This window comes from Caretta caretta, chromosome 10 (assembly GCF_965140235.1).
Source record: "Caretta caretta isolate rCarCar2 chromosome 10, rCarCar1.hap1, whole genome shotgun sequence".
In the NCBI taxonomy this organism is placed as follows: domain Eukaryota; kingdom Metazoa; phylum Chordata; order Testudines; family Cheloniidae; genus Caretta; species Caretta caretta.
The window spans coordinates 47,123,531-47,135,842 of NC_134215.1; the positions used below are offsets into that span (position 1 = coordinate 47,123,531).

Consider the following 12,312-nt stretch of genomic DNA (forward strand, 5'->3'; position numbering starts at 1 on the left):
ACATGTATGGGACAAACCCAGCCTAGCCTCACAGGAACAAAGGACGCTGGCCTAGGCAACAACAAAGGATCTGTTGGACTCTCAAGTAAGTCACCCCCCTTCCTTTAAACTATCCTCCCTCCTCCCCATAACCCTTTTACTAGACTGAACATATAAATCTATTACTAATTCCCTCTAAAAACTAGTTTTAAAGAGCAGCAATACACAATTTGAAGGCAAATAATGTCTTTGGTTTCCCCTCTCACTGTCTGTCCTTTGTTTTCACCCATTTTAACTTGTGACTTTGAAAAGGTTTTTGTTAGATGAATAGACCTGGTCTAGTAAGACCTCTGCCTTAATATTATTTTCATGTACAACAGTATCAAGTTGTTTGCTATGGGTTATTTACAAGTATCCAGACAATTGCCAAGTATTAAAGGAAATGCTCACAAATCTCAGCAGTTTTATGAATTTTCTTACAAGATAAGCATGTTGCATATTCTCCTCTTTAAAATATTTCAGGGAGAAGGATACCACGTGATTTAGCTGACCAGCCACACAGCGGGTGATATTCCTCAATGCAACGCTTAAGTTCACACAAGCCTTCAAAATAGGACTTAAGTAGTGCATGGGTATTTAGCTAGCTCTCTGCATAAGGGTGCATTTCACCCAGCACAAATAGATCGTGAAATTTCACAAACTCATTCTGCAAATTATTCATCCCAGCCATTTAGGAGAAGGCTGGTTATGTTTCTCCTCAAAACCTTTAGACAACTGAGATGAGTCAATGAGATTAGAAATAATGGCTGCAAAATGTGTTCTGTTTACATGTTGTACATCTGATTCTATATTCAATATATATTTCACAGCCATAGCCAGCTGGTTACATTTCAGAGATAATCTTAGGCCAAAGTCGCTTATTCTAAACTAGGGCACACAAAAAAACCTGGGTGCCTGTCATAAAAGGACTACACCTCAGGGATGTTAAGGGAAGTTCAGCAGAGAACACAAGATACTCAGTGTAAAACCTCTCACAAGATCAGTGGTAGCTGCATGATCAAAGCATGTTGCCCAATGCTGTTGTTTCTACAGGTAAGAATGAGGGAGCTGGCTAATTGAAGTGTCAGATGTCACGATAGGGCAGGGGTCGGCAACCTATGGCACGGCACGTGAGCCGATTTTTAATGGCACACTGCTGCCTGTCGGGTCCCAGCCGCCGGCCCCGCTCTGCCCGCTGCCGAACCCAGGCCTGGCCCCCGGCAGGCAGCAGCATGCCATTAAAAATCCTGCCCGCCCCGGCCTGCTCTTCTCCGCCCCCGCCCCCCAGCAGGATGAAGAAGCTTGGTCCTGCCAGCTGCTGCTGCAGGGCAGGAAAGCTCCCCTCTCCCCCGCCTCTTCCCCCAGCATGCTGGGTTCCTGCCCCTCCTCCTCTCCCTCTCTGCTGCTGATCAGCTGATGGCCCTTGCACCGGGATGGGGAGAAGAGGAGCTGCAGTGCTCTCGCTGCTCCGGGAGGAGGCGAAGATGAGGTGGGGACGGGGCCTTGGGGAAGGGGGGGTGGAATCAGGCCATATCCCCTCCAGCCCCGTCCTGTGAGCTGCTCTGAGCAGGGGGCTGGGAACACCCCCACGACCCCAGCCCACACAGCCAGCCCTCTGCCCTGATCTCTGCACCCCCCCACACACCCCAGCCCTCTGCCCTGACCCCTACACCCTCCTCACACACCCCCAGCCCTCTGCCCTGATCCCTGCACCTTACATCGCCCCCACACCCCAGGCCCCTGCCTTGAACCCTGCACCCTGCTCATACACACCCAGCCTCCTGCACTGACCCCTGCACCCCCCCACGACCCCAGCCCTGACTTCAGTACCCCCCACACATACCCAGCCCCCCCACACCCAATGTCCTGACTCTTGCACCGCCCACATTCCCACCCTGAACACCAAACAGGAGCTCCTGCACCCTCCCACATTCCCACCTGCACCCCTCGCACCAAATGGGAGCTGCCCAGGTAAGCACTCCACACCCAAACCTCTTGCCCCAACCCTGAACCACCTCCTTCATTCTAGCTCCTGGCCAGACCCTGCACCCCAACCCCCAGCCTGCTCCTTCACCCCCAGCCCTGTGCTCAGTGCACTCCCACCCTCAGCTCAATGCAGAGAGAGAGGAAGAGAATGGGCTAGAACCAGGGAGAAAGTAGGTACCTACTCTAAGTGGGCAGGGCCAGGATCCCAGACCGGCAGCGGGCTGAGTGGGGCCGGCAGCCAGAACCCTGGCTGGCAGGAGCCAGTGGACTGAACCGCAGACTGGCAGTGGGCTGAGTAGCAGCGGGCTGAGCCGCTCAGCCCACTGCCAGTCTGGGGTCCTGGCCCCGCTCAGCCCGCTGCCAGTCTGGGGTTCTGGCTGCCGGCCCCTTGCCAGCCAGGGTTCCTGCTGCAGGCCCTCGCTCAGCCTGCTGCCAGCCTAGGTGAACGGAATCCTAGGCTGGCAGCGGGCTGAGCGGGCCGGTGGCGTAAGATCAGCATTTTAATTTAATTTTAAATGAAGCTTCTTAAACATTTTGAAAACCTTGTTTACATTCAACAATAGTTTAGTTATATAATATATTGAGATACTTTCTAAAAGACGTTAAAATGTATTACTGGCACGCGAAACCTTAAATTAAAGTGAATAAAAGAAGACTCAGCACACCACTTCTGAAAGGTTGCCGACCCCTGCTATAGGGCATGCTCCTCAGAGTATACTTGGTAGGCTTTGCCAATTTTTGAGTCAGTTGCAAAACAGTCTTTGAATGCCAATAGGCAGCAGCAGATAGAGTACATTTACATATCAGATATGAGCAAGCCTCCACGATGTCAGTACAGATGCAGAGTCAACATGGCTTCTATTATCTTAGACTCTATAGCATGTCAGCCTTCAAAGCAGTCTTGGTGGTAGTTCCCAAAAGCCAAAATATTGTGATGTGGCATTTCCCCTCCATGTCCTAGCAATGAGAATCTGCAGCTCACCCAGAGCTTTTCACTTCAAAGCGCGGTTTAATCTGGAAGTGCTCACACCTTTTGTGCTTCATGGTCAGTCCATACTGAGGTGTTATGTCCGCCTTCTCACCATCACATATGCTGAACTCCAATTGCTGGAGCAGGGTGGTCAAGAAGAGGAAGACCTCCCACCTGCCAATGGACTCACCAATGCACTTCCTCTTCCCCAAGCCAAACATCATCACTTTCTCACTCTCTGCCCTGTTTACTTCAGTCCCTTCAGCACTGAGGAAACGCTCTGGGTTGAAGGTAGATGGATCTTTCCAAAGCTTCCTGAAATGGAAGGAGAAGACCACAGTTGTACCATCATCTGAAGGATTACTAGGAAAGCAGGCATTTCAGCATGAATAGCATCAGAACAGACTCGTGTGAAACATGGCAACAGTTTTCAGCCTCACATCCAGCTACTTTTACTACTCATTCGTGCTCTCACCTTTAGCACTGCAGCAACAAAATCCTCTGTGCCAAATTCAGCTCTAGTGTTGCTTACTTGAAAGTTTATGCAGTTACACCAGGGATGAATTTAACCCTTTATGTTTGTGACCAAAGGCAATATAGTTTCGGCTGAGGGGAAAACAAGTCATTAATGGGTTCGATTTTTTTTATTAAAAATGATGATTTGAGGTTTCATAATTTGAAATCTTCCTGGGAAAACCAATTGCATCCTAGACCATCCATAATGGACCTATCCTCCATAAACCTATCCAGTTTTTTTTAACTCATTTATACTTTTGGCCATCACAAGATCCAATGGCAATGAGTTCCACAGGTTAGTTGCGCATTGTGTGAAAATGTACTTCCACTTGCTGGTGTTAAACCTGCTGTCTATTCATTTCATTGGGAGATCCTTGATTTTTGTGTTGTGTAAAAGGATAAACAAGATTTCCTTATTCAGTTTCTCTACACCGTTCATGATTTTACAGACCTCTGTCATATCCTCCCCCATTAACCATCTTTTTTCTAAGCAGAACTGCCTTAATCTTTAGTCTTTTCTGGTATGGAAGTCATTCCGTACCCTTTTGTCATCTTTGTTGCTCCTCTCTGAAGCTTTTCCAGTTCTACAATAGCCTTTTTGATATGGGGCAACCACAAATGGACACACTATTCAAGGAAGGAGTGCACCATGAATTTATATAGCAGCATGATGATATTTTCTGTCTTATTTTTTATCCCTTCCTGAATAGTCCCTAACATACTGTTAGTCTTTTTGATCATTGCTGTGCATTGAATGGAAGTTTTCAGAGAACTACCTGTGGTGGCTCCAAGATCTTTCTTTGGTGGTAACATCTAATTTAGCAAAAGAGAGAGAGAGACAGGATTTTCCCATATGCATTACTGTGCACTTACCAATGTTGGATTGCATGTGCCATTTTGTTGCCCATTCATCCAGTTTTGTGAGATACCTCTAACTCTTTGCATATATCTTGAATAATTTTGTATTGTCTGCAAAGTTTGCCACTTTGCCCCCTTTTCCAGATTAATATGTTGAATAGCACAAATCCCAGTAAAAATTCTTGGATGACCCACTCTTCACCTCTCCACTGTGAAAACTGACCAATTATTCCTACCCTTTCACCAGTTTCTGACCCTTGAGAGGACCTTCCCTCTTATCCCATGGCTACTTAGTTTCCTTAAGTGCCTTTGGTGAGGGACCTTGTCAAAAGCTCTGAAAATCCAAGTGTACAGTATCAACTGGCTCACCCTTATCCAAATGTTTGTTGACTCCCTGAAAAAATTGTAAGATTAGTGAGGCATGACTTCCCTTAAACTAGGTTAAACCTAGTCTACCTGCAAGATACTGGATCCCAGCAGGCCCAGTACGAACAACATTAGTTACTGTGGTATATGGGTGTGGGGAAAGGCTCAGACTTTAGTATCTAAAAGCCACATTGGTCCCAGTTCTCCTCTCACAAGGTTGAAAGTCAGAACTCCATTTGAATCCATGGAATTCTACTAGCGTAAGTGAAGAGAATAAGACCCATAGTTTACCAGTCATACAGTAAATCCTCAGTGAGATCGCTCCTCCCCCACACCCCAAAACAGAGACTTCAACCGGTTTACAGAGTTTCTATAGAAATAATGTCTGCAGCATATTCCCAATAATCCTGTACAGTCATTTAGGACTCATCTAGATTTGTCTTATTGATACAAAGGCATTGGAACAATTTTAGCACCAACCCATCATATTTGGTCTGACTGAACTTACTCATCGTGATTGACTTGCCACTGGTTGACAAACACACAGAGGTCCTTCGGGATGAAGTAGCCATTCAGTACTGTGTCTTTCGTTGTGCTGAAAGAAACAGAGGTGGTCTTAAATTTAAAAAGCTGCAAGGCCCCTTTCAGGTGAATCAAAGTGAGATGACAGTTTTAGAGAAGTGTCTTGTTTTGTACATCTTATTTGCATTCCTCAGACTTGTGTTAGGTGATAGCCTGTCTTTTTTTGTATTTGCAGTGTTAATTGTGAACATTTCTGGGAAATGGAGAATTTTCAAACTCATGTTACTAGCAAAGAAAGTTCCTGTCACGGGAAACAAATGCCTGTTGAAGTGATCAGGTGACATGGTTTCTCCCAAGGAAGAGAAGAAAACATTAAGACACTATGCTGTAGCTCTTAATGGCCCTGCATCAGGTGAATTGGAGGGTCTGAAGTGAAACTGTACTTGGGATTGAGCAGCTTGCGATCAACAACCAGTGCAGCTACACAGGTACAAACCCCAACTAAAGCCACCCTTTACATCAATACAGCTACGTCAGTTGCTGAATTGGAACTAATCCCATGTATAGATAAGGCAAGAGAAAGGGTTTGAATAACTAATTCAAATCATAGAATATCAGGGTTGGAAGGGACCTCAGGAGGTCGTCTGGTCCAACCCCCTGCTCAAAGCAGGACCAATCCCCAATTTTTGCCCCCATCCCTAAATGGCCCCCTCAAGGATTGAACTCACCACCCTGGGTTTAGCAGGCCAATGCTCAAACCACTGAGCTATCCCTCCCCCAATGTGCTGCTGAATATTTCACCCCCCCATTCAACTTGAGGAGGGAGGGTGCCTTTTGCACTATTCCCCCAGAGGAGTATGGTTTACTTGGCTTCATATCAGGAGGTGGTGAAGGTGATAACAGGGTAAAGAATTCTGTGTTGATCTGCACAGGAAGGGGGCTGAGTCAGAAGACCATTCTCACAGAGAGCACCAAAAAAAAGGGCACAAACTGGCCTTGACAGTTACAGGACTTACCAGTGAGGAATGGTGAAGGGCAGGAAGGAGGAATGTCGGAACATCTCTAAGATAAAAGCTTCTGTATAGGGCAGCAGGGGCCGGTCTGATAGTCTGGGTCTCCTCTCTCTGCCAATCAACTGATCTACAGGTTAGAGTGGAGGAAGAGGTTGTTTGGCACCCAGCCTTCGAGACACAGGCCTTGAAACTGTATATACCTGAAAGCATGAACCTACCTAATTCTTCATGAATCTTCTTCTGAATTTCTGGATATGTCACAAGATACATGAGACTCCAGGACAACGCAGTTGTCACAGTGTCAAAACCTGGATAGAGACAAAGGAAAAGCAAAGCATTTAGTCATCACTTGAAGACAAGTCAAAGGAAATTTACAACCCCATGCCTTTAGATGTTCCTCATTTCTTGGCCAATTTTGCAAGGTGTTAATGTTAGTAGTAGTGCAGTTTTTTTTTTTATCAACTCTGTAAAGTTAATCAAAAATGTGGATGTGCCACAACTTAAATTCAAGGGTGTTTGGAATTTTAGTTCAGGCCCATCTCTAGTAGTTTTATCATCCCAACTCTGGATTGACAGCACTAAACAGCAGTACACAACTGTCTCTGGAGAACTTGTTTCATGGTTATTGTTCCTACAAAGTCCTTCAGGGGGACTGAATTGCCAAAGACTCTTGATTTAAGAACTTTCAAGCTTTCAGTTTGTAAAAATTTAACTGCTCTGCTCCTAACAGTAGCCAACTGAAGTATCCTTTATGCCTCAGAGAATGAGAGTTGCATGAATCAAAGGCCTGGAGATAAATTGGAACAGAAAGCTCTGGGATTGCTTTGGATTTGAATGCAAGTATTTTTACCAGCTCCAAAAAGGTCATTGACAATGCTGATGATCTTCTGATCAGAGAGCTGAATGTTGGCAGATTCATACACTTTCTTCTCCTGACAATGCTCAATCAGGGAGTCGGTGATGTCCCGAATATTGTCCTGAAATAGGAAAGTCCATAGGTTGGAAAGGGTACCAAATTCCAAAACACTAAGGCAGTTAAACAAGAACAGTCCACTGGTGGAGGGAGGAAAGTCTAGTGCCTCGTTGTCACAGGTGTGTGAACTCCGAAGCATGATTACATTGCAGGTTCAGATGTGCAAATAAGCTTTTCTCCCCTGCAGTCATTAGCCAACAGATAATGCTATTTGTCCCAAGTTATGATAATAGAGTGGACTATATTGCTTCCTACAGCAGCTATGAAACTTAAATTAAAGAGTTATAATCAATTGAAAACATTTACTAGTTATAGCAAAATATAGAAATCAATGCCTCTAAATAGTCTGTTTATAAGAAATAATTGGGTTTTAATTTGTAATGTTTTGTTGGGAAATATGCTATTTGGCTAGAGAGAAGATGTTGCATGATCTCCACTACCTCTTCTCTAACCTCTGCTTCAGCTGATATTTGTTTGTGAGCCAGAAAGCAAAAGAGAAAAGACAAAAAGCAGACAATGAAGGATAGAGCAGGAAAATGGATGCAAATGAATCGCCTCCAAGCCGGTTACCTTATCAAAGCTGCTGTAGTGCTCCTTAACAATCTTCTGCAAAAAGGAGTTGAACCTCTCATTGAGATCCTTGAAAATTTTCATGGTGCGGCTAGGGAGATACTGGAGCACTGGGATGAAATCTGCAGGGTTGCCGGAAGCAGCCACATCCCCAAACTCATTGTTCAGGTTTACCATACTGAGCAGCTCCTGGTCACCATGGTCGTAACGGTTGCCAAAGCACATGGCACAGATGACATTGGCCACAGAGACCACCACATACCGATAGGGGTCAAACCTCTTCTTCTCTTCCATCAGTTGCAGCAACTTTCTTATTAGGTAGTCAGCTTCTTTGGAGACGTGCTCCTCGAGGAGGCAGGTGGACGAAGAGTTGGGGCTGGGCGAGACAGAGAAGGTCTTCAGGGCATTCTGGGCCAACTTCCTGCGAGCTCTCCACACCTCCCCTGAATCAGTGCTGAAGGTCAAGCTCTGGCCATCTCCAATGTAGCGGAAACTGTAGAGATCAGGGCGCCCCATGAAGTCCTCCCCTTGCTTCACCAGGGCTTGTTTGATGGTGTCCAAACCACTCAGCACAAGCACAGGTCTGGTGCCGATCCGTATCTGCATCACATCTCCATACTTCTGGCTCATCTGAGTCAAGGTCAGGTGTGGATTGCTCCCCAGCTCCAGCACGTTGCCTATCAGGGGGTAACCCCTTGGTCCTGGGAGCCTCTTCAGCCCCTTGGGGATCTGCTGCCGGAAGGATCTGATGACCATGAACGTCAGACAGAAGACAGCAGAGGCAATAAGGATCTCGGTGACTGAGATAATGCTCTGGCTTCCCAGCAGTGACATTGCAGCCTTCATCTTCAAGGGACTAAGAACCCTAAGATTAAACAAAAGAAAGGTAAGAGGTAAAATCCAGGAGGCACCTCAGGTTATAAGGCAGTGTTATCTGATGGTTACTTCATAAAGCTAGCAGTCAGGAAACCTGCATTCTAATTTTGATTGGGGCACTTGCTTTATGAGACTATTTCTACTTGAACCACATTTCTTTAAATGACCAGAGTGAAACAACTTGCCACATTGATTTTACTCCTTAATGACCCCAGGACCAGAGATCTTGCTCCTTTCATCCCAAGAGTTATAATACTTTACATTTATATAGAAGCCGTTAAAAGGATCCAAAAACATTTTTCATACTATATGCCTATGACAGTGTGCAGTTAAGCAACTATAAACAGAGCTTTTTGGAAGCTAGCACCCTGGTCACTTAGGTTATGTCTACACAGGGATAAAAGCTGCAGCTGGCCCAGGTCACCTGACTTGGACTCGGGCTTGTGGGGCTAAAACGTGCTGTGTAGACATTCAGACTTGGGCTAGAGCTCAAGCTTTGGGATCATCCACCATTGTAGGGTCCCAGAACTTGGACTCCAGCCTGAATCCAAACATCTACACAGCACGTTTTTAGCTCTGGAACCAGAGCCCTGAAAACCTGAGTCAGCTGAGCCAGGCCAGCTGTGGGGTTTTTATCCCTATGTAGACATACCCTTAGACAGAGCACCCAGGGTACATGGTGTAGAGTATGAGGGAGTTAAGTAGTTTGAGCAGGTTTGGAAGGTTAGAAGAGATTGCTTGGACCTGTAGAGAACCTGGTAAGTTAATGAGGTAACTAGCTCATCAGCTGGATAGCTGGGAGAAGAAGGCAAGCTGTATACAAGACTGAACCAGGGAGCAGGAGGGGGACTCCTAGCTGCTGCTATATTTAATTGGTGTTATACTTGGCACACAAGGGAGAAATAATACAGATGCTCTGATGGATTATGTATGCTGTTTAATTCACCCAGGCAGGGTTTCCAGGAACTGAAGGGGGACCTGCTTACAGGGCCAAATTCTCCTCATCTTGTTCAAATGGTTAGTGAGTCCCATTGATTTAGGGGTCACCAGCCCTGTAGCATTGCACCTCAGCTCATCTAAAGAATGCATGCAGGGTTTTGCTTTGAATAGCCAAGAACTTCATTGCTGAAATGTTGCAATTTCTGGAGTAGAACATCATGGTTCCCTAACAGGCTGTGGCAGCATTATACCAGCATTTACTAGGGGAATGAAGAGAAGGTGCCTTAATGACTTGGAGCTACCAAGGGGAAATTCTGAGGTACAGAATGTAGTTACCCAAGTTATAATTTGGCCCTAACACCGGGTCCGACGGTCCTAATCTTGCTGAGAATATCACAGGATGCAGGACTTAAGTGTTTGATCTCAGTTTAAGATCACCTGGAATATGCACATGCAGAAGGGAGAGATGGGGCTACCAAGATCTCTGTAAGATTCTTAGTATGACCACATGCCAGAAAAAAAAGGGTAATCTGAAGGCAAAGTCTAGTTCAGCTTTAGTCAAAAGTCTCTGTTACAACCAGCGTGCACCTCTCTCCAGAAGGGTCTGTTGAATGAGGGTCTCTCTACTTACAGCACCTGTGTGTAGTAGTGCACATAGATTAGACACCAGTTACTTTCGTGTGTTTGTTTCCGACACACTAGATCTTATCAGTTCCAAAGAGCATTGTATGGTTTATAGTGTCACTGATTCACCCATTAAAGATTGACATAGGAGAGGGAGTGCCTCACATTTCCACGAAGGGAGAGATGTAAGCTAGTGAGTGAGGAAATCAGTCCAGATTTTTCCGTCTCCTAGTTCACACTGAAGGAAGAGAGTCTGTTCATTCACTGAGAATGAGGAAATGATGGGTAGACTCTTTAAAAGGGGTCAGTTCTCCTGGGTGTAGGGTGACCAGATAACAGGTGTGGAAAATCGGGATGGGGGTGGGGGGTAATAGGCGCCTGTATAAGACAAAGCCCCAAATATCGGGACTGTCCCTATACAATTGGGACATCTGATCACCCTACCTGGGTGAGGGGTGCTTTTTTAAGTCACCAGGAAGCCCAGACTAGACTTTTGTGCCCATCACTGAATGGACAGTGGCTTGTTTCATGCAAAAACAGGAACAATCTTCCTAATTGTTTAGTGAAAGGAAATTATTAGAGACTAGGAAAGCATTAAGTGGCGGATTTCCACCTCTACAAGCAAGACAGGCAATTCCCAGAGCACACACATCTTCCCTGCAGAACCAAGGCACAATGGGCAGAGGTGGATCTGAAAACAAGGGTCTCTATAAGATGTCCTCCATTCTAAATGTCCTATCTTCTGGGACATTTAAATCGGACCATCTGAATTGATCTAAAGCAACTTTTGTGGGGTTTAGAACAGTTTTTGCCAGAGACTATTTACTTCCCTTGTTTCCATTTCTTGTTCCTTCAGTAGGAGATCTCTAGGTTTTGAGTCATCCCCCCCAACAAGCAGCCTATATTGCTCACTCATCCAAATCTTAAGGAAGAGAGGTCAGAGCCTTAATATTGGAACCCTTTGGAGAGCTTCTCTGGTACACCCACACTTGACTAGAGTTCTCTTAACTGATTCCCATCCAGGCAAATAAGTCTGTGGCAAAAGATTTAGGGCTCCATCCTTTTGCTATTGAACGGAAGTTTTGCTAATAATTTTGACAGGAGCAAGCCCTGGCCCTTAATTATTGCCAAAGATATATCCTTGCAGGATGTTGGATATGACTGTTTGCATGACTTCTTGCTTGTGAACGTGGGAGACAGAGTTATAACTGCCCCCGTGTTATTTCATCTGTAAGATACATGCTCAAGGGGATAAGGTATCATTCCAGCTATTAGGTTTCACTCTGATTTTTTGCAAACAGGTTTGAGGTCGACCTGATAATGCATCAAACGACAGTCCAGGACTCCAGGTAATTTGAGCGTCTAATAAGTTCTATCACTAGTGGGGGAGGGGGAAAGACTTTTCTACATTATATGTGCAAAGCCACCAGACAGCCACATTCATCAGCCCCCTCCCCACAAGCGTTTACACTGCGGCTGGATCTGCAGAAAAGCACCGCAGAGACGGGGAGCGGGGGAAAGCAACCTGCGGTACCTGTGCGTCCCAGATGCTTGGCGCAGCTTTCCTTGGAGAGCTCTTCTAAGGAGTAGGGTGCTCGTGGGTGCAGCTCGGAGATGCCCGGGGTCTGTCGCTTCTTAAGGGGGGGTATAAGGTGCTCCTCCCCAGCAACTTGACGGGAGTGCCACTTTCTGCCAACATTATATGCACCTCCTTGCATCCCGATTGGCCGAGCATCCTCCCGTCACGTGACAAAAGTGTGCGCAAAGCTTCCAGCTCCAAAGTAGTGACTAGCAGCTCCCTTCCCATCGCAACAACCGCTATGGTTTGCACTGGACAGGATCCCTGGAGAGCGCCAGGGATTCGTCTCCAAGCCGCAGCGCAGAGAGATATCAGTGCAAGAAGCAGGGGCTGTCCAGCGCTGGGGCCGCTGCGCCTGCTGTCGGAAGCGCAGGAGAAAGGGAGGTTGGCTCAGTCCATGCAAGAGCCCGACTCCTCCATCCTGCTTCTGGAAAGCCGGATCCCCCGGCCTCGGCTGTTGCTGGTTCTTGAGTTCACTAGCTCTGGGAAGTCTCTATTGGCA

The 12,312-nt window shown here is 46.2% G+C and overlaps 1 protein-coding gene across 1 annotated transcript; it reads right to left on the minus strand.

The window, feature by feature from the left end:
• Positions 1 to 1,887: 1,887 nt before the first annotated feature.
• CYP1A1 (cytochrome P450 family 1 subfamily A member 1) lies at positions 1,888 to 12,029 on the minus strand. The gene is made up of 7 exons (XM_048867923.2): positions 11,766 to 12,029; positions 7,793 to 8,657; positions 7,100 to 7,226; positions 6,468 to 6,557; positions 6,253 to 6,376; positions 5,223 to 5,309; positions 1,888 to 3,289 (listed from the first exon to the last, which is right to left on the minus strand). The coding sequence occupies exons 2-7, from the start codon at positions 8,636 to 8,638 to the stop codon at positions 2,983 to 2,985; spliced, it is 1,581 nt and encodes a 526-aa protein (XP_048723880.1). The 5' UTR covers positions 8,639 to 8,657; positions 11,766 to 12,029; the 3' UTR covers positions 1,888 to 2,982.
• Positions 12,030 to 12,312: the final 283 nt, after the last annotated feature.

Excerpts from the sequence above, each read along its gene's own strand:
- CYP1A1 (XM_048867923.2), bottom strand. The coding sequence starts at position 8,638 with ATGAAGGCTGCAATGTCACTGCTGGGAAGCCAGAGCATTATCTCAGTC. Across the intron at positions 7,227-7,792 it reads ACTACAGCAGCTTTGATAAG|GACAATATTCGGGACATCAC; the intron begins GTAACCGGCTTG and ends TTCCTATTTCAG. Across the intron at positions 3,290-5,222 it reads TGGCAAGTCAATCACGATGA|GAAGCTTTGGAAAGATCCAT; the intron begins GTAAGTTCAGTC and ends CTTCCATTTCAG.